This window comes from Plectropomus leopardus, chromosome 5 (genome assembly GCF_008729295.1).
Source record: "Plectropomus leopardus isolate mb chromosome 5, YSFRI_Pleo_2.0, whole genome shotgun sequence".
NCBI lineage: Eukaryota > Metazoa > Chordata > Actinopteri > Perciformes > Serranidae > Plectropomus > Plectropomus leopardus.
In genome coordinates, this window is record NC_056467.1 from 1,092,233 (window position 1) to 1,115,513 (window position 23,281).

General features: G+C 40.0%; 1 protein-coding gene across 1 annotated transcript in view; it reads right to left on the minus strand.

The window, feature by feature from the left end:
• Positions 1–20,369, minus strand: part of LOC121943347 (melatonin receptor type 1B-B-like) — a 43,127-nt gene extending 22,758 nt beyond the window's left edge. Inside the window, exon 1 of the mRNA XM_042486866.1 lies at positions 20,174–20,369. Coding sequence (XP_042342800.1) covers positions 20,174–20,369 — 196 coding nt within the window. The remainder of the gene's footprint in view (positions 1–20,173) is intronic.
• Between the last annotated feature and the right edge of the window lie 2,912 nt (positions 20,370–23,281).

Below are 23,281 nucleotides of genomic sequence, written 5' to 3' on the forward strand. Positions count from 1 at the left end.
AACAAATAAATAAATAAATGAAAATTACAAACATGCCAATATTTATTTAATTTCCCATTTAATTTTGGATCAGCTATACATGCCTTGCACCAACACCAACCGGCAGTTTTTTTTTAGTTTTTTTTACACGGGCTGGCTGTTGGCCACAAGGAAGCAACTTTTCTTTTAAAAACTAAAATGACGACTTCTAGTCAGGAGATCGGCAGAGAGCTGAGGCACTTAGCTGATCTCACTGAAAATAACATTGTTAGTCAAGACTATGTACTTTTTTGTGTGGACAAGGCATGCATAGTTGCATAGTTGATCCATGCACCCTGATGACGATCGACCAATAGGCGAAAAGTTGACACCCCCATTGCGCATAGGCCAGCCCCCCCTCGTTTTCGCAATGGGGTGGAAATGTAGGTGGAAAAGGAAAAAGAGAGAAATAAATGAAGAGGGAGGAAAATAGGGAAAATAATATAGAAATAACACATAAATAAATAAATTTAAAACTAATAAATTAATATGTAAAATGGAAAATAAAACGGGAAATTAAATAAATAGGGGAATTTTTATGCAGGGTTGAAAATAATACATAAATAAGCAAATAAATGTGAAAATGAATATGCATTTTTATTTAGTTTTTTATTTTTTTTATTTTGGCAGCTTGAGTCCTCCATAGGGAGAGGAGCAGAGGAGATGAGAAAGCAAAGTGGAAATCAGGGGAGAGATGGAGCGCAGGGAGATTTACAAGAGCGAGGAGCAAAGGAGGAACAGCTAGGAGAGGAGAGGAAGAGGAGAGAGGATAGGGGAGGAGAGGAGAGAAGAGAAGAAAAGAGCAGAGAGGAGAGGAGAGGTGAGGTGAGGAGGGAGGAGGGGAGGAGAGCAGAGCAGGGCATGTGTGGTGCAAGAGAGCGCATCAGAGAGATTCACAGGGCACATGAGGAGGGGCTGGACTCGCTCTCTCTCTCACATACATCCACAGGGGCCGGTGGAAGGGCAGATTAAGGTTATATAATCTGAAGGAGAGAAGATTGAACGCTCCCAGAACAACACGTCTCCTCCTCGTTTTAGTGCTCCGGAGTGTGACCTGAAGAAAACACTGATCTGAGCTCAGCAGACTCTCAAAAGCAACACAAGCAGCAGCCGTATCAATTATAGATGCTGGCTGACAGCCTCTCAGGTATTAATAGAAAGATACTCTGTCAATTCCATCTGATGCTTAATATAGACTGTGCCGGTTCTCTCGCTGCGAGGGCAGAGGGAAGGAGACGCACGGGGCTGGAGACTCTGCTGCTGGTGCAGAATCTTCATTACGGTCTTTAAAGGCTCCGTGTGCTCGGTCTGCCCGCAGTGAACTCAAGTCCTGCATCCATACGAGGCCCCACATATTTATTCAAGGCCACGCGGCTCCTTTCTGACGTCACTAGAGAGGCTGTGATTACAGATTTGTGCAAAACGTTATGCAGTGTTTTCAAACAACACATTCTCAGTCTGAACTCGTCACACGGTGACCTTCACGTCTACACATGACATTTTAGGTCTCCCTCTGCGTCAGATGTTTGTGCTCTGGGATGCCGGTACCGTAATGCCGGTACCGTGATGTCAACAAATGCACGTGTGGTGGGATGAAGCAGCACGGTCTGTCAAGATGGATGAGATTAGGCAAAAAAGTCACGAATGGTTAGGTTTAGGCAAAAGAGGAGCATGGTAAAGTGTAGAAAAGTGTATATCTTTTTTTTGTGTGTGTGTGTGTGTGTGTGTATTCATACTGAATAAACACCCTCAGTCACACTCATTGTTAAGGAAAAACCCATCCAGACGGCACCTTGGGGTACGTGAAACAGGTGATTTAACGTTACGGCTCGTTCTTTAATATCATTTTGCAACAAAACTGTAACAACAAAACAGCAGTATGCTCCCGTTCCCCGTGGCAATTTCGTGCATGACTACATGGCTCTACACGACGTCTAAAAGGAAGAAAGAAATAATGAGAATCAAATACAAGACGGGAAAAAAAGAAAAAATAGTAACAGCACCAGACCACATGCATCAGAACCACGACAAAAAAATACTGAAATCAGCTTCTTCATTTAGTCTGGCCTATAAGTGACCACAGGTAAAACATAAACAGTACAAATGAAGCGTTACAGTTGATAATTATTTCAATGTCATATGTGTAATGAGTCTTTAAAAAAAGTCTAAAAGTCGGGTCACTTTTGACAAAAGTTTGAGTGTATTATTATCCTTTGAATTAATTGCTACAGAGTATCCTGTGACAAAGTACTCATGCTCTTATCCTAAAGAGTTTATTTTCTCTTAAATTTTCTGATGTAGAAGTAAATTGGACTTTGTTTCCTCTCTGTGTGGCCGGTCTGCCTTAAAAGCCTAGAAATGTCCAGAGATCTTAGAAACACCAAAAGTCCTTGACATGTTCTAAAATTCTTGAAATATTAAAAAATCCTAGAAATGTCCGAAAAATCTTAGAAATGTCCAAAAATCCTTGACAGGTCATAAAGTTCTTGAAATGTAATAAAATCCTAGAAATTTCATAAAATCCTAGAAATATCTGAAAATTTTAGAAAAATGTCCAGAAATCCTAAAAATGTCCTAAAATCCCGAAATGTATTAAAATCCTAGAAATGTCCTAAAAACCTAGAAACATCTTAAAATCCTAGAAAGGACGATGACTGGGACCTTCCCATAAAGCATAAATTGAAAATGTTTCGCTGCTTTTTAATCTCCGATGTGCAACACACTTAAAAGTGTCGATCGCCGAACCATAAATCAGCCTTTAGGAGCAACAGAAGCCGTCTTTGCGCTGCCCCGATCTTAGATGTTTGGTCTTGGAAAAGCAGCTTATTTTTGAGATGCATTAAAGCTGCAGAATAAACACAGAGGGAGGCAGAGAGTCTGGGCCCGTTCTGTAGGAAGTACTGCAAAGCTTCAGTCCATCATCATGGTCAGTGTTGGTTTAAGGACTCCACATGCACAGTTAGTTGGAGACAATCGGCAGGAATTCTCATTTCATTTAGGACCTTAAGAGCATGAGTGTCCCCGGTGTATTAAAGCAGCGGTTGAGCCAAAAGCTTAATGGGAAAGTCTTCAGTTTGAGGCAGCTCTGTAATGGACCCATTAAATTGAATAATAGACCTCCACAGAGAAGAGTCTAGACTCTTGTGGACCGTGGGGAGCATGTAGAGCAGCGATACCAAAATCCTAGAAATTTCCTAAAATGTGTGAAATTTTCTAAAATCCTTGAAACACATTAAAATCCTAGAAACATCCTATAATAATAAGGAAATGTCCTAAGATCCTAGAACTGTCCTGAATTTCTAAAAATATCTTTAAGTCCAAGAAACATCCTGAAACTGTCCAAAAATTCCATAAATTTCCTAAATCCTTGAAATGTATTTAAAGTCTAGAAATACCTAAAAATTCAAGAATTGTTCTAAAATCCTAAAAAAAAATCTTAGAATTCAGAATTTAAAAATCATCCAAAAATGTCTGAAAATCCTGTAAATTTCCTAGAATCCTTGAAACCTATTAAAAATCCAAGAACATCCCAAATCCTAGACATTTCCTAAAATCCTTAAATGTCCTAAAATCCTCAAAACGTCCAAAAATCTTAGAAATTTCCTAAAATCCTTAAAATGTCTTAAAATCTGTTAGAGGTATTAAAATCCTAGAAAGATCCTAAAAACATTTTGCAGAATTGGCCCCCAAACAAAAGTGTCCCTGACGATGGCGGTGAATATTTTCGGAAGTTCAGGAAAACGGTCTCCTGTTCGGTTATCCGTCCTGCCTCCTCGGCCGTGGATGACATTCCCGTAACGTTCTCCTGAGCTTTAGCCGATGGATTTAAGGACAGATTGAGGCGATATTTGAGATTATCCAGCTGCCGTAAGGCCTCGTTGACACATTTGTCCGTAACAAACACGGCTCCTCTTAAATCAGCTGCTTTTATCATAATTGACTCTTTTATAGCTGGACAGTCGTGTTTTGGGACTTGCCTCAAATTCTCCTCTAACTGTCGTATCAGTTGTGAAAAACGAATCCTTAATGCCAAAGCTCACCTTTTATTTTTGTGAAGGACGTCAGAGTGGCATTTGATACCGGAGGCATGAAATGAGGCTTGGTTCTGTGACATTTCACGTTGTGTTTCGGTGTGCTCGCACTTCAGATGGAGGCTGTGGGAGAATCTCGATAACTGCAGCTCAGTATTAAACTCAGCGGTGTGGTGGGTGAGCGGACCAGAGAGTGCTTTTGACAACACACTCAAAAAGTCTGGGGAAAGGAGTGTTTCGGTGTCGAAAATATTGTGTTGTCTTGTTCCGATTCCTCCCGTGCACCTGAGCCTGCACGGACACGACGAGCATCTGTGAGAGCGGCGTCACGATAACTGTAATCTGCTTTTAGGCGTTGGTCCCTTTAGTGGAAAAATCTCTTTATTTTGTTTTTATTTCGTTTTATTTTAGTAAGTAAGTCGTGGATGTTGATCAGATGCTAGTGTATGCGAGGTGTGTTTGTGTTTGTGTGTGTGTGTGTGTGTGTGTGTGTGTGTGTGTGTGTGTGTGTGTGTGTGTATTCTAAACCAGTCATTCTGGTATTTTTTACAGAAGGCTGAAAAAGAGGTTTAAAAAGATAAATTAATTCATGAATTAATTAAAAAAAAATTAAATCATTGATTTTTTAAAAGTAAAAGAAGCATACTGCTACTACTATAATAATAATAATAATAATAATAATAATAATAATAATAATAATAATAACCACTATTTGCTTTCTGCAGTTCTGGGCCCTGCATGCTTTGTTTCTGTTAAAAAAAAAGAAAGAGAAAAATTTTCTTAGTTTGAAAACTAAGAAAATTTGTTTGATTTCTTTTGAAAATAGGGATAAAAGGTAATGACCAACTTGGCAACCACAAATTGCAAGAACTTTAACCTACAATATTTATTTTTATTATTATTAGAAAATAATCTAAAAAATAGGGGAAAATATCCATAAATTTTATTTTTTTTAACTAAATTTTAACCATTTTATAATTTTAAATATAAGATTTTATATTCAAAATTATGCTAAAGAAACAAATAAAATGTATAAAATTAATGTTTTTTATTTAATTTCAGCACTTTTTCAAGGTAATTCTTTTTTTGGGGGGGGCCTTAAAAAGTCTTAAATTCATGACCAAAGTCTGATTTTTTTTTTGCTGATTTTTTTTCTCAGTGATGCTGCGAGGAGTTAATGGCTAAAAGGCTCTATATGAGGGTTGAGTATCTTTATGCAACAAGTTAATCTTTTTTTTTTTCTTAAATTTATTAAAGAAAAGACACACGCCTCACAAAGGTATATATAAGCTTATTTTAATCAACTCGTCCTTCAACTCCAAAGATGTAGCAGAATCAAGGACAAAATTTTTATTTCATTTTTTAAACTTTATTTTAAAAAATGACAAATCTACATTGTACCTAAATCATGTATGAGTGTCAATATTAATGAAATATATAATAATAATTAAAGTATTTGTAAATAATTATAGTGCTTAAAATCAACACTGATTTTGCCTTTTTTTCTTCACACTTTTGCCAGTTTGGCCTTGAAGTTGGCATTACATTTAACTTTAGGTGGTATTAAAAAGGTCTTAAAAGTCTAAAACTGAACTGTGAGCACCTTGGAGGGTAACCTGTTTTTACATTCTTTGCAAATTTTTGGGCCGTGTCGTGTTGAGTAGCGTGTTGAAAACAATTTGCTCAGGCTTCAAAGGGTTAAGAAAGTGGTGCATGACCTTGCTCGTACAACTGCAAGAGAGGAGAAGAAGCAAGGACGGATATATAGTCCGCAAAGAGGATGACGAGAGAGACTTCCAGACAGACGGAGGCAGAGAGAAAATCCATTAAGGGAGGGATAAGGCGGAGGCGGGTTTATATTAAATCTCATAAGAGTAGAATGAATTAAAATCTAACTCTGGGACGTCTCACTAAGTCGGTCTCAGTCTTGTTTTTCCCGTTCTATCACTCCGATATATCTCACTTCCCCCTGCACTCTCCATCCGTCCACCTGCTGCCCTCCGACTCGCCCAGCTGCTCCAGTCACCTGCTCACCTGCGTCACCGTCCGCCCAGCAAATGAACCTTTTACCCTAAAATCTGCCCGTGAGCTCAAGTATCTGCATCTCATCGATAAACTGCTCCCGTCTGCCCGATTCACACATCTGCTGTCCCTCAAATACAGTAAAAACTTCAAATAACAGTCCTTTTATGAGCCCGGTGTGGTGACACGTTTTGACAAATGGGTGGATTAGAGGCTCGGTCTGGTTACCATGGTTACCATGCAATTTATTTTTATACAAGTTCCTTGGATGTAAAAAAAAACAGGTTGTTGGCTACCTGCTGGAGTTAACGTTAAGCTAACATAAGATAAGATAAGATACACAGACATCCTCCAAATTTCTTTATTATTAGTGTTGATTAGGGCTGGGTGATATGGCTTTAAAATAAAATCACAATATTTTAAGACGATACCACGATACGTGATACATATCTTGATATTTTGAAATCTCCCCTAAAATACTGTAAAATACTAAAATACAAAATTATTGAATGAACTACGGTACAATAAAGTAACTACAGTCATAAAATAAAGTTACATAAATTACTGTTACAATAAAGCTGAATAAAATACTGTTGCTAGAAATGTTGATGCTGCTTTTCGTGTGTGTGTCCGTGAGAGGCAGACAGCCGTAAGAGAGGGCGGGAAAAATAAAACGCCGAAGTGAGTCTTATGCCGGTTGCTAAAATAACGAGACAGTTTATACTCGATGTTCATGATAAAGTCATTTTATCCATCACACGTAGAATAAGCTGCGATGCATATTATAGTATATATATATTCGTATATTCACCCGCCCCTCATTCTGTGCCTGAATTTTTAACCCAAACCACGTCCAAACGACAGAAGTAGCCCCACTTTTGGGTCCGAGCTCTTCGTTTTGAGACGACCGGTCTCTGTCTTATGCCGAATCCCCACGTTGAGTATTGCTTTCCAGCTCCTCCATGTTTGTTTTGGTGGCGTGCATTGTGTAGACGTCCCCTCGGCTACGCAAAGCCATTTTTTTTTATCGTCGGACATTATATTTCATCATCAAAGACAGATTTTCAGCGGAGTATTCCTTTAACACTCAGGTACATATTCAGTAAATCCCATTACAGCCAGTCTCGGTTTTTATACTCCAAACAATGAATAAAAAATGTTATACAGTAAGAAATGCAATGACCCGTCAAAGGACCCCTGTGGTCAGGTGGCCAATCAGCAGGGAGGAAGGCGCTCATTGATATGCCAGCACAGTTCCTCCGAGTCTCCGAAATCCCTCAGCTAATGAACAGGAGCCAATTAGAGAGCAGTATAGAAAGAGAGAGAGGGGGGACTCCCGAGGCACAATAGCTGAGAGACCTTTGATACAAGTCGTCCACAGCGAGAGAGAAAAGCCTTCAGCACCGCTCGCTCTCTCTGCCTCATCCTCCCTTAATGGATTCTCTCTGTCCACATCTGTCTCTGTCCCTGCCTTTGTCTCCCTCATCTTTTCCTTTTTTGGGCGTGAATCAGTAAATTGAAAGTATTGAACGCTACGTAGCCATCAGTAACTTAACTTTCAGTCTCCTGGTTTCAAGTTTCCGTCAGAGTTTGGAGGTACACGTGCAGGCAGGTTGGATGGGGGTGAGGTCAGGTCTCTGTGACGGCCCGTCAAGTCCTCAATCAAACCGTTTAAAAAAAAAAATATGTCGAAATGTTGATGAACATTCCAAGTGCTGTATCGTAGTCTTGAAGACATTTCACCTTTTTCAGTTAAAACCATAGACTGTATTCGGGCGTTGCCGTCATTATTTCCAATCCAAGGCCACGTAGGCGTGTTATGGAGCCATGATGGAAAGGCGAGCAGTGGGAGGGGCCACAGGGATGAATTGTGGATTCAAGACCTCTATGCGACGCAGTAACACCTCCTGCTGCATCATGAGGGAGCCTTTTGACAAGCACATAGCCATAGCATCATGTGACCTAGCAAAGACTAAAAAGTGTTTCTATAGCAGTTTTGCCAAAAATGGCTTTTTTGAATCGCCTGAAATACATCATGCGAGCTTAAAAACTTTTTTTGATACATTGTAGTTTTTTCATCCTCCACATAGTCAACATGCAGATTAAGCAGAGAAAAGGATCTTGATGTTTCTGTGAAGGTTTTCATGTGTTCTGACACGCTTCTACAAAAAGTCTATTGTAATTCAAATCCAGACTACAGCTGCCGTCCTCCAAGTTTGCAAAATTAATGTGCAGAATATTTACTCTGCTGTATTATTCATAAAGGGCTGTTCCAACGATTTAGCATGACATAAAGTTGAAGGACTTGTGGAGGACAGACTGTGACAGCTGTGGCAGAGGAGGCAGAGTGGCTTTTCCTCTAATCACATGCCTGGTGGTTTGATCACACATGTCAAAGTGTCCTTGGGCAGGACACTAAACTCAAAGTCACTCCGTTATGATCACACATAGACGGTGACTGGAAACCATGTGAAGGGATGAAATAAGAGGAAAACTATAAATGTTAATGTAGCCATTTAACATTTAACATACTTCACATAATCCCTGCTAGGGCTGAGAGACACCCCCCCCCCCCCCAACGCTTCTCCCCCAAAAACACACACACACACACGACAACATGACAGCAAGCGTTGATGACAATGAAGAGCACGTTCCCAAAAACTGCACAGTCTCATCAGTCGTTTGGAAGTGGTTCTGTTTTTCAGCGTCACATCTCAAACAAACTACAGTCCGCTGCAAAGTTTGTGAAAAGCTGTTGCAGCTTGAGGCAGCAGCACGACCGATTTATTTCAACATGCCGAACAGAGACATGCAGCCGAGTGGGAGACACGTGTCTCACTGCGAGATGAATGAGACCACGTCAGCCGGTGAAAAGCAGCCGACATCAGTGAAATCATTGTCCCGTTGTGTCCCGAACGACAGGAAAGCGACCCGCTGCAAAGCTGTTACTGATGCAGTCGAGCTGCACATCGCTACGCATATATTCTAATTTAAACTCATGGAAATATGTTTTATGAAATTACTGCAGCCTTTCAGTGCAAAACTCCCACTCCCCTGAAACTACACAATGCACTTTCTAGAAGCACTAGTCTAGAAACAATAATAGAAACAGCTATATACACTATAACAATACAAAACGCTACAACAACTGATAAAATACGAATGACTTCATTTTGAAACAAAAGTTAAAACATATTATAAACAAACAAAACAAATAGTAGTAGGTAGAAATAAAATGTATATATTCCCCTTTTCTCACCTTTTTTCTTTTAACTCCTGTATTATGTCAGCAAATTCCCAAATTTATATGCAGCCAGTGTAAAAACAACCATCCCCAGTTTAATCACCACCAAATTAATTAAATAAATAAGTATCCCCAGTTTATTTACAATCTAAAAAATATCCCCCAGTGTTACAAAATACATATAAACACCCCTAACAACTTTTCCTCGTCCATATACTGCAAAAAATATTTTTTTGTGTAGTTTTTATTTCAACCCATCGCCCATTCCACAAGTCCACCCCATACACTGAAATACAGACTTCTTAGATGTACGAACTTATTCTTCTTAAAATTAAATTATCCTTTTTCATAAACCCCCCTCCCTGTCACAAAACATTTTCATACAATTATTTTTAATGTGATCAACACCTTTAACATAATAACAATCCATTGCATCAACTAAAATCAGCAGCGTCCAGTCTCAGTGTGGGAAGTTTGGTCAGGACACAGCTTTCACCTTTTACTGCTGCAGCACACACTTTTATTTCATTCTGCGTTTCATTGTGACAGTGCAGCTCTGCAAATCTGAGCAGCCTGACACAGACTGGCCCTGAGCTCACCACCCCTGCTTTTTATTCATCGTCCTATTCCCAAATCAGAGCTTCTGTGGCACCGTCTTAAAAAATCACATGCAAAAAGAAAGTCAGCAAAAAGAATGAACCAAAGCTGATTAGGGATTTATCTGTTTCTGGTAATCTCTTTTTTTTGTCTGTCTCTCTGCACAGAGCTGCCAGATCCAAACCACAAATATCCTCCGTTGTTCTACTAACCATCCAGTTACAGACTGTCCTGTGGGGACAGTGAACAACTTTTTTTAAAATATCTTTTTAACCCTCTTCGGTACCGTGTTGCCTCTAGGTAACACACACATTTTTGGCTTTCTATGCTTGTACAATACATCCTTAAATAATGAATTGTTTATGTAAAGTTTGCTGAAAAATACTTAGATTATGTCAGTGGGCTGTTCCACAGTGGTGCAATGTTGTCTGAGGGTAACATTCAGACAAACAGACTTAAGAAAATAGTTAATTTGTAATTCTTTTCAATTTCAAATTGGATTTTAAATGCATAGTTTTCTCGAATGTTTTCCATTAATATTTTATTCAATTTTATTTATATTTTTTAGACAATACCCCTCTTTTATTCATTTCTCACCATTATGGTACAGTGCTGCTTTAAGGTAATGTACCAAAACCATATACCCCCAAAAGAAGTAGTTCAATTATGTTTATTTATTTATTTTTTTACCAACTGACAAAAAATGAACACATTAATGCACAATAATACACTATAGTAACATTATAACAGGCCTTAGAGAATCTACAGAAAAAAGAAAATACAGAAATGATTAGGGAAAAAAGAGACATGATAAAAAAATCTAATAATTGATTCAAAAAAATAAATAAAAAAGAGAGAAAAATATCAAGTTTAATGAAAAGTAAAAATAACAAAAAAGATAGTAAACGCAGGCCCCTGTGTGCACAGTAATGCTCAGCATGAGCCTTCGAGTCTCGCAGGTTTAAAGCCGCTGCAGAGAAGGACACTGTTGGTCGGGTGAAACTGAAAGTGGGGTTCATTTTTTTCTATTTTACTGTCTTACTTACTGTATGAAGACAGAGGGGATGTGCTTTTCAGTAAAATGAGCCCCATTTATATTGATTTCTTTTGGCTGGATGACTATAAAAAATGTGAGTTATGTTTCAGAAGGGGAACCTTTTTTTGTGTCGGACTTTGTCCGTGCGGTCGGGGACAGAAGGCAGTATTATGTTTTAGACGGAGCAGTAAGACCACATGTACTTTGGATTGATTGATTGATTGATTGTTGCAAGGATATTATAATTGTGTCTTGTTGATCAAAGAGGGTGGGCCGCATGTTTGTGTGCATTACGCATAATGATAAAGAAATTAGGGCTTGACTGATACTGGTTTTTCAGGGCTGAGACCGATATCGATTATTAGGCTGCAGCAAAATAAAAAAAATCTATAAACAGAAAAGGAAAGCATTTATGTAGCCTCCTCAGCCATGGTAGAAAAATCAAGGAAAAACGATTCTTTTTAAATGATTTTTTAAAATTTTACTTTTACTTTCAATACTTTAGTACCAAAAGTAACTGTATAATATTTAATATTCTTAAGTACAGTGAATATAAGATACTTTAAAACTTACTTACTGAAGTAATATTTTACCTCCAGTCTAGTTCCAAAAATCTATTCAAGGTGGCGGATGATTTATTTATGGCGGCCATCCACGAATAAACAAATGTGTAGGAAGCCCTGCGCTGTGCTTTGCTCTTCAGGGCCACCGTATGTAGCTGAGATCAGCTGGAAATATGATTGTTAAGCCTTTGAAACTTAAGCGGTGGCGAGCAGAAACTTAGCCAGAAATTAATAAGGCGTGACATGAAAATCACTGGAAAATAGAAAAAACGGAAAAAGTAAAGTAAAAAACAAACATACAAAAAGCAAGAAAATAACCCCAAGAAAGTGCCAAAAATTATTTTCTTATTAAAATTATTTTGTTTTTTCTTTCCTTTCTTTCTGTAACATCATTTTAAGAATATCATTAAGAGGATTATAGATATTCAGTACATTTTTATTATTTCCACTCACCCTCGACTTTTCATTTATTTATTTTCTATTTTTTTGCAGTTGGCAGGATATTTCTTGCCAAGTTGCTAATTATGTTTTTTCCTGTTTTGAGAGAAATCAAACCAATTTTCTCAGGTTTCAGAGGTTAAAATGCGTTTGAAAAGCGTCTAATTGCAGCACAAGAAGACTGATGACGGTGCAGGCGTTAAAGGGTTAACGGGCTAATGTTTTGCTGCATTGCCAAAGCTTCCTACACCAGTTAAACTCCAGCTGAATTTAACAATGAATGTAAATATGTTTGCACTTGTAAGGTGCTCGGTGAGCTCCTCGGTGAGAACTCGATAACGGAAACAACCTCGGCTGTGTCACATTTTCCAAAGAAAAAGCAACAATTCATGTCTTCCGCATTATGATATTCATCCACAGCTCTATGCGTATTGATTTTGATTATTGGCATTAACAGTTTCTGATTTAGGCCATAAATTAAGCAAAGAGAGGACGTGCACTCTTTCTTGGATGAGGACGCAGATGTAGGACTAGAGCAAATGGGTCCTGATTTAGAGGCGTCCAGGGATGTCACCGCCCTGCTCCTGACCCTGATAATGTGTTGGAGCCGCACTGCAAACACTTAGTGAATATTGTTGGCACTGATCTCCGGTGAAACGTTCGGCCGACTGTTGAAGGATCACTCAGCTGTGAATCACACAGGAGCTCTCAGTGGGTTGAACTTGAACTCTGTGCGTTAAAAGTGTAGGAGAATGAAATGACGCGCTGCAGAGCAGCTGCTTACATCGTTCGCTGTGTCTGATAAACGATGTCTTCAACGTCTAATACGCCACTTATCATAAAGGTACGGATAAATAGTAGTTACTTTAAAGATGTCTTTATATGTCCTTTTAATTTCATTGTGTTTAAGAGCAGGTTTTGTATGAATTTGCTCTATAATATTTCCCATTGTTTTTTGGAGAGGTGAATGTCTTCATGTGCATGTCAGTTTGCCATAAAGCGCTGAAAGTGATTAGAGTGCACAAGGGTGTTAGTGACTCATATTTTCAGTGTGTGTGTGTGTGTGTGTGTGTGTGTGTGTGTGTGTGTGTGTGTGTGTGTGTGTGTGTGTGCGTGTGTGTGTACTATAAATGAGGCTTTGCATGTACTCATAGATTAGGGATTCTCAACATGCTTTGTTTGGGGGCCACTTTTGCAAAATGACAGGAGGCCAGGGGCCAGTCACTGCAGCCCCATACATGTTTCTAGGATTTCAGGACATTTCTCAGATTTTAGGATGGTTCTAGGATTTTAGGATGTCTCTCACATTTTAGGATATTTCTAGAAATGTATGATGGTTTTTACATTTTAAGACATTTCCAGGATTTAAGTATGTTCCTAGGATTTTAGGGTATTTGGGGCATTTTAGGACATTTTCAAGATTTTACGACATTTCTTGGATTTTCGTACATTCTTCGGATTTTGGATGGTTCTAGAATTTTAGCACATTTTTTTGATTTTTGAATATTTCTTGAATATTGGGATGTTTCTTGGATTTTAGGAAATTTCTAGGATGTTCGTATGTTCCTGGGATTTTAGGACGGTTCTAGGATTTTTAACCTTTCTCACATTTTAGAACATTTCTAGAATTTAAATGCATTTCTACGATTTTAGTGCATTCAGTGCGTAGGTGGGTCCTTTGTCAGAGGAGTTCGGGGATCCTCCACTGGCCCTTTTTTGATATAAAAACTATTCTGATGCTGTTTTATGCCCTCTGGCACCTTCACCTTCCTTTATTTTTTTTATTATGAATCAGAAAATGGCCGGAGGGGTCACCTGTCACTCCACTGGGGGCCAGTTTTGGCCTGCGGGCCTTAAGTTGAGTGTCACCTCATGTTGACAGCCTGACGCAGTTAGAAACCACACAGTGACCTTACCGGTCAGGCGGCCGCTTGTTTGTATTCAAATTCGCTCGCAGCTGCCGTAAAGTCTGTATGCGAATGCTGTCGATTCACAGCGAGAGAGTTCTAGGTTTGAACCCGCTGGCCGATTTTACATTTTGCAGGTTCCTTGTGTCAAAGTGGGTTTTCTTTGGGTTCGCCGGCTTTGTCCCACAGTCCAAAGACATGCAGGTTAATAGGTGACTCTAAATTGTTAGTTTTTATGTAAATATTAATGGTTGTCTGTCTGTGTGCCTCTGGATTTTAAACAGTTAATTGATAGGTAATTGATGGATAATGGATAAATATGAGAAAACTGACAAGAATCTGAAATGCTCCCTTGGCCCAGTTTATGCACTTTTTTTAGACAGCCCCGAACTTCATCTCGCCAGTCGACTGTCAAGCCACGCCTCAACATCTGCTCTGGTGTCAGGCAGGTACAAACAACACCTGTGGAAGATCCATCAAGCTTAATGCCGCACTGATGAAAACTGGAAAAAAAGTCATCGAGGATGAGCCTGACTCTGAGAGACTCAATAGGATATTTTTTTCCACTGTTGGAAGAAGTATTCAATATTCAGGAAGGTTTATTGTCATTCAAAAAGACGAGGAGAGGGAACAAAACTGCGCACTAAGGTCCCAGTAAAGCAACAATAAATTAGGAAACTAAAATCTAAAACCAGAAGAAACAACAAATAGAGTGAAATATTACGATTGTCTTATATTATTAAAACAATAGTCAAGGATTAGCAAAGATAAAAACAGTAAAAATTAAACTAAAGTAAAAGTATTAATACCAAACTTTTCCTCGTGTCTGTCTCAGCCATTTGGGGTCCAGAACACAAAAACCCGTCCGTCACACCAGAGTGTATAAAAACAGCATCAAAAAAGAGCTTTTTTTTGAGAGAAAGTGGCAGCAGAGAATCAAAACAGCCTAGAAATGTCTGAAAATCCTCGAAAAGTCTTTAGATCCTAGAAACATCCAAATATCCAAGAAATGTCTTGAAATCCTAACCATCACCATCGATAACTAGTTTTTACTGTATTCTGTTGTGTAGGAATATAAAGTCAACGAGTTTTGGGGAATCTAAAGCTTTCTTTGGGCACAGCTGTAGTATAATATAGTATGAGCAGTCTCCAAAAGTACCAACATGAGACGATGAATCTTCTTTATTTATGTGTGGTCATCACACGGAGAATGGTCCACACATCTTATAGTCCCTAAATGCAGCATGGCCACGGGAGCAAACTCACCACAGGGACACACTCGCGAGTCTGCGGCTGATTCGGTTCAGCCTCTTTCAAGTGCAATTTAAGCAGAGGATCCACAATGACACGGTTTGTGAAGCCGTACGGGCCCCTGCAGAATTATGCCAACAAATCTCAAGGATGTCAAGTCAAATGGAACTAATTCCACCTGGAGTTATTTTTACTGACCATTTTACAGTTTGTCAAAGAGGCGGCGGCGGCGTCGTTTGCCACGGTAATAATTACTTACATTGCAGATTTGGTCAGTAGAGACATGTCTGAGTAACAATTACATTATTCCAATTTCAACTGTAAAACTAATCCCATCCAGAAAGGATGAGGAAGCCAACAAACTGGCAGTCTGATTACTTTTTTGGCAACACTATGCAGAGTATGAGTGGAGAGCCTATAAGACGCGTTTCGGAGTATTTGAGATTCTGATATTGTATTTAATTATCTGCCAGAGATGATTATGTGCAACGCAGTCACAGACGGTTCGGTTCAGGCAAGAGAGACACATGGTGATGTGTAGAAAAACACAAACACACATCCACACGGGACGCAAACTCCAGACTCCCACACCAAAGTCAGCTGTTCGTGGGACCCATCCACCTCCCCACCCGTCCGCCCTGTAAGGGCACCTCATATTTCGTGTTTATCGGCAGCGTTATTACCTTTTCTTCAGCGTTTCATAGGAATGCACATGTGGACACGCCTGGTGCCCTCTGGCCGTACGCCGGCGTATGATAACAACGCCACAGGTCTTTTTAATCTGATGCCGTCCAAACACATTCTGGTTGGTCGAGGAAAGTGGCTCTTGGCGCCACGCTCGTACACTCAAAGCACTGACAGACCTGATGAGTTCGGACTGAACAGGGGCTGAGCCAGCGGACTAAACACGCCGGCGAGGGAGGCCAGCTCAGTGGCCGAGCGGAAACTGGACAGTCTGGTTTGGGCGGCAGAGAAGAAGATGAAGGACTAGCTCTTCCCAGATGACCCCCCTCACCCTGCGTATGGCGGCAGATGGGCGGCGCAGTCAGCCACCAGATCCCCCCAAGCAGATACAAAACAGAGCGCTTCAGGCTCATCTGTGCCCACCGCTCTCCTGCTTTCAGACTGAACAGCAGCAGTGGAGACGACTGTCTGTGACATCAGTCTGACCTGCCAGCTGTGCCCCCCCTCCCCAAAAACGCAGACACCTACACACCCAGTTTCCACAGAGCGTCTGCACACTCAGGACACTCACAGTACTCCCGTCTCCATTGTCTCTCTGCTGGTTAATAACCGATTGTGTTTTATTTTCTATTTATGCTATACTCATACTTCATCACATTTTATACTCTCTTCTATCTAACGTTGCTGTAATTGTATTTATTTACTGTAAATATCATCGTTACATAATTGTTAAAAACCCTTTAAAAATAAGATATTACAGCAGTGGAAAGTTTGGATGTTTTACAGGCAGAAACACTAAAGGTTTATATATATGTAATTATGGTGTTTTTTTGTCAATAGCAAAAAATACACCAAAATTTCACATTAATTTCCAAATGTCTCACTTCCTGTTGGGTAAGGGCTAGGCTTCAAGAGACTTTTCTGAATGTCTCGGCATGTTGCATATTCTTACCAATTTTCGTAAATGTAGATGAAACCAACTGCAGGAGCTACTGTTGCGGTGCAACAGAGCCATTTGTTGAGTCACAAGCCCAAGACCCATAAAATATCAAATGTTTCACCAGTCCTGATGAGTGTGCAGAGTTTCATGAGTTTTTGAGCATTTCAACTCCCTGAAAGAATTTTATTTGCAAAAATACTACTACTACTGCTACTACTACTAAAGTTTTATTGCTAATAATATTAAGAAAGGTTTTGGTGACTTGGGTTCCCTGAGGCCAAAATCAAAATGTTCCTGACCCTTTTGAACTTCTTTGAATAATCTCACCGGCGTTTATTTAGCAGCGTTCAGTAATGTCACAATCCTCAGCATATGAGACTTTCTCATTTCAACAGTCATAAGTGAGATAATGTGCTGATACAAAGCTGCTGAACAGCTGTCACACAGACCTTTCAATGAAATTGTTTTTGTGATTGCTGTTTCGTAGATCAAGTATGACATTTACAAATCCACATCCAATGCTGCTGCACTTGGTTCTTATTACTTACGTAATCAAATATAAAGGGCACGCCAATGTCATTGTAATGACAAAGGCTGTCATACTAGTACACATACTAGTACAGATACTAGTACACCTGTCAGCCATCATCTGTTCGAGCCCTCTTCAGTTTAACGTGACATATCTAGCACGTTAGCGATATGTGTGGTGGATGCCTCACAGGGCGAGCACGCAGATAAATCAGACTCTTTATCTGCTGCCGTCAGATGTGGAGGGAGAGGCCGCCGGAGAGGTTCTGCCGGCATTTCTGTCAGTCTGCCACAAAGCTCTCACAAGCACATGATTTGGATGAAACAGGAGGACGTAACTCTTTCTGTATCTACTCTGGCATTTGTCATTAGGACATCTAAAGCACTGGAACCCTTTAGGCGTGGCCCAGGCAGGGCAACGCAGGTCCGTCTGCAGATTTCTCCACAACTACTCACCAGATTACCGTAAAATATTGTTTAAGATGTTATCCTAATCTGCTTGGTGTCCCTCCAGCCTGTTCTCACTCCGCAATCATCAAATAGCGCCGCTCTGTCAGTGCTTTTGGTGTACAAGTTTGACGCCAAAAGCCACCTTCTGCGTCCAGCTAGAAAAAGGGCTGAATGGCATGGGCGGCGACTTTTGGGAATACAGCCAGACGGCACCAGTAGGAACTGGCTCCCTCATGATGCAGCAGGAGCTACAAGAGCTGTTATTGCATCACATAACTCTTCAAAATTTAAGCAGATCATCCGGAAGATTTGAATCTGTGAAATCATGGACTATCAGCTCCCAGAAATCCCTCATATGTGGCCGCTGCCACTTCCCGCCTTTCCATCATGGCTCCATAACACGCCTACGTGGCCTTAGAAATAATGACGGCTAGTGCGGTGGCTGCAATTGAAATAAAGCTGCTGATGTTTTGAACATCCATCGCCATGGTTACTGGGATGTTATTGTGGGAGGAGGAGTCACAGAACATCACTCAGTGGAAACTCAGTTATCTCGCAATAATGTTTTATCGACATTTCGAAAATATTGCTAAAGTTTTGCAGAAATCTGTGATGGAAACACGGGCAGTGTTTGGTGTGTCTGTTCTGGGCTTCTGTAGAAACATGATGGTGGTCTCCACAGACCAGGACCTGGTCCCTATGTAGACATAAACGGCTCATTCTGAGGCAACAAAAACGCCGTTAATCTCAGGTGATTTATTCACTACAGAAAACAGACTTTATTTTATATTCCATTTCTACCAATATATCCCCCTAAATCATACACACTGGTCCTTAAGGACCTAATTTGGCATAATATGAAATTTACTAAGAATATTTTTATGCACCTTAACTTTCCTTAGCAACGCTCTCAGAATAATTTTAGATTTCTTTGCCACTGCTGGAGCTGCAGAAGCACACAAGCGTTTGTGATGTTGTTTGTTCTGTGTGCAAGTTAGTGTTGCAGGTTGAAGTGATTTTCTAAATATTTCTGGGGTCATAAAATCCAAATCTCCCCACAACCCCACCCCAAACAGGTTTGACTCGCCACCAAAAATGTATTTTTTAATATTATAATGCATGGATATGCATAATTTATATTTATTAATTTGTTTTTTTTCTGTATTTACTTTCTTCGTATGATTTTATCGTGTTTATCTCTTTTTCACCTGTCTTCTCATTTCTGCATCTTATCTCGTTATTATTATTACTCTTAGATTTTTTTCCATTTGTATACAATTGTCAAACAAAATTTTAGAGTAGAGTAGATTTTGTCCTTCCTAAATACTGTTTCAAAGCCCTGTGGAGGGAAAACACCAAATCGCCTTATTTGAGTATAAGCTCATGTTCTGATCTAAAATCTCTCCAAAATATATCAGAATCAGCTTTCACGACTCACCGTGTATAACTTGTATGAAAACTCGACTTAACTGTAAAAACTCACATATTCCTGGAGCATTTTCAGGACGGACCATGAAGTGCTAAATCTATGCTGTAGCAAATGTTCCTGTAAAATTACAGGCGACTGCTGGCAGCTGTTGCCGGCATCCTGCAGTTATTTTAGGAAACAGGCAATCAGGAATTTGGCTTAAGATATGCTCAAATTGCAAGAAAATAGGAAAAGGTGATAGGAAAAAATCTGAAAAGTAGTTTAAAAAAATCACTGGAAAAAAAGAAAGGATTATCAAGAAAACTAGCATTTTTATACCAATTTTGAAGCTATTTTCCTTTAACTTTTTACTAATGTTATTTTTGGGGTACTTTTAAGACAAAAGCGAATTTGCTCAGGTTTCAAAGGGTTAAAAAGCTGCGTGAACCTGGTTTTAAATGTTCGGTCTGAACACGAAAATAATCAGCCACACTTATTGTGGTTGAAGCCATCAGTCTGCTGAAGGCTTCGCTCCGCTGAGGCAGAAATGGATCCATTTGACTGACAAGTTTGCAGAGACAGTGATGAATGAGGCGGACTGATGCCAACAGCTCATTCAGTAAAGCAGTGACACGCTGAGAATGAACCAAAACTCATTCATTTCTGCAGGATACACACACACACACACACACACACACATGCAATCTCATTCATTCATTCTCTGCTCATTAACAACGCATTTTTCAATATATATATATGTGTGTGTGTGTGTGTGTGTGTGTGTGTGTGTGTGTGTGATGTCAGCTGTTTTTCTCCTGGCTGAACACTGCGAGCACACTGACGGTTATTCGATTGTCGTAATCTGTGGTCGATATGAAGAAAGCGCGGATCACCTCTAGATGTCATTTCATCGCAGATCCGAGGTGCATGCTTTTCTGTCTCACTCTGTTGTGTACACACACACACACACACACACACACACACACACACACACACACACGCACGCAAAAACACGCGCAAACGCACGCACAGCCCGTGTAACAATAGCTGTCTTACCCGCATTCCTGAGTTTGCGGTTCCTCAGCACGGACACGATCACCAGCAGGTTCCCCAGGATGTCCACCACCGTGGTGAAGATCAGCACGCTGGCCAGCGCCGTGACTGCCCACGCGGGGCGCGCTGCCCCCTGGCTCGGCTCCGGCCCGTGCTCCGTCCGGTTCTCCAGCAGCGAGTCGTCCCCCTGCGTGTCCATAGCCTCTCCCCCCTCCTCCTCCTCCTCCTCCTCCGTCCTCACACCCCGCGCTCGGTGTGAGTGATCGCCGGCATGCTGCTTCACTGTGACGGCTAAAAAAAAATTGGTGTTTCTCTGTCACTGCGTCCAGACCTGCGCCACAGTCCGGAGCCGCCCCGCTGCCAGTCCACCCGGCGCGGACCGCGGCCCGCCGACACCCATAGACAGCCCCGGCAGGGACCCTCAATGCTGAGAGCACAGATGCGCAGCTTGAATCTCCCCACACACACCTCCACCTATTCCTCCCCCTGCTCAGACCTCATGCTCCTCATCACTCCTCTCCTCCTCCTGCCTCCCCCTCCTCCGCTCTCCGGTACCTAAGGGACTGGAGGCAACTCCGTGAACCTCCTCTGGCATTCCGCTGCGGTCTCATCACCGCTGCGCTGTAGAGTGCGCGGCGCGGCTCCCGTTTCTGCGCTGCTGTCTGTTCAAACACGCACAGCTGTGTGTTTTACTCAGTACTCGCACTTTGTTCTGCTGATAATGAACCCTTTGACACCTCAGCAGAGTGGGCTGATTTCTGTCAAAAACATGGAAACGAGGCACTGAGCAACGAGCCAAAATTTTTAAGATTTTTGACATGATTTTTTTTTTTGTTTGGAAAAGAAAAAAAAGAGTTAACCCTTAAAGAAGTGAGCAAATTGGCTTGATTTATGTCAAAAACGCAGAAAAAAGGCACTGACAGAACAAATGACTCACAATATTTTTTGACTAATTTTGACCAAAAAAATTATAAAAAAGAAAACAAAAACAAAAAGAAAGTTGACCCTTTAAAAACTGCGCAAACTGGCTTGATTTCTTTCAAAAACATGGGAAAGATGCAATTAGCAACGACAGAGGAAATTACCCCAAATTTTTGATAAGGAAAGTTAAAAATTTAAAAACTGAGCAAACTGGGAATGAGGGAAGATCAACAGAACAAAAAAAAAATATATGTTCAAAAGGAAAAGAAAAACAAAAAGAAAGTTAACCCTGTAAAAACTGGCAAATTGGCTTGATATCAAGGCAAAGAGCAAGGACAGAAGAAATGACCCAAAAGTTTTGATAATTTTTAACTTGAAAATAATAATAATTTAAAAAAAGAAAGCCAAAAGGAAAGTTAACCCTTTACAAACTGAGGAAATTGTCTTGATTTCTTTCAAAAACATGAGGAGAAGGGGATGTGACCCAAAATTATTATAATTTTAACCTGAAAAATTATTTTAGAAAAAGAAATAAAGTTAACCCCTAAAAATTGAGCAAAGTGGCTTGAAATATGTAGAGAGAAGGCAACAAGCAATGACAGAAAAAAAAAAAAAAAAAAAAAAAAAAAAAAAAAAAAAAAAAAAAAAAGGTAACCCTTTAATAACCAAACTGGCATAATTTATTTTGAAAACATGGGAAGAAGGCAAAAACGTTAACGGCAGAAGAAATGAATAGTAGATTAGAATAGTTATTTTGTTTGTGTTATCGTGTGACGCATTTAAAAGTCAACACTGTCACATAACACAAAGGCAGAAGCAGCTGTATGCGAGCCCGTGTTCAGCGAGGTTAAATTAATATATTTATCAATGGACTCATATATATATATGCTACTTAATGTCATGAAGATGACATCACTGCGCAGTCACTGCATATACTGTAAGCTGTAGTAAAAAGTAGCAGATGAATTGAGCAGAAGAAGATAAAGTCTGAATTCTCCATGACGCCATTAGCCTGGAATCAGTGTGGTGCCTCTTGTGTTTAATACTGTTTCATAAAAGTCTTGCTGTAAAACATCAACTAGAATGAATGACTCACACTAGCAAACATGTGGTTAAATGGTTCCTGCTGCCACCCTCAGGAATGTCACAGTAATAACAGACATACAGGCAAGCAGCACTTTTATTGCTTTTTTGATCATATTTAGAATAATAATACAATAATACCAAAGTGCATAGAGGCCAACTTTGTGTCCGGTGTTGTGGGTGGGGTGAGGTTCACCGGGCTTTATACTGAGTCCAACAAAACTCCAAACAAGCAGCAGGAGATCAATGCTTGATCAGTGTGTTCTGTCTGTTGTCTTTATTGATCGGATGATTACAGTTTAAATTCAGAGGCTGCAAAACCGGAGGGCAGAGATCATTATCGTTTTAAGCAGGGCCGGTTCTAGACTGCTTTAAACTGTAAGAGATGTTGGTGGGTAATATAATATATTCTTTATGCGTGTATGCTGAACTGTTTCATGTTTTTAATCCAAAGCTTTTTGATAAAAAAGCTCAATTTTGTGCCTTTTTATGCACTGTGGCAGTGATGCTCAACAACCCGCGGGGCAAATCTGGCCTCCCATTTTCTAATTTACAATACAAATAAAGTTATTCATACTTTTAGTATACATAGAGTGATTAAAACAGCATCAAAATAGAGCTTGTTTATCAAAAAAAAGTGCCGGTGGAGGATCCCCCACATCCCCCAGAGGTCCTCGCTAAGACCCCAAATGTCCTTAAATCCTTAAAATTTCCTAAAATCTTAAAAAACATCCTAAAATCCAAGAAATGTCGTAATAGACCAGAAATGTCCTAAAATCTCAGAAATGTTGTAAAATCCTAGAAATGTCCTAAAACCCTGAAAATGTCCTAAATTCCTAGACATGTCCTTAAATTATGAAAATGTCCTAAAATCCCCGAAATGTCCCAAAACCCTAGAAACATCCTAACATCCAAGAACTGTCATCAAATATTGATTGTTTGAGCTATCTTATGTTATGTAGGTATGATTCCACATTTCTCACTAAATATTGACTTCAGTCAGAATAAGTCATTTTTTGCTGTTTTAAAACATTGTACATTTTTGTGTCTTCATAAAGAGACTAAGCAATAAATGTATATATTATGTACATAAAATCTATGGTGGCC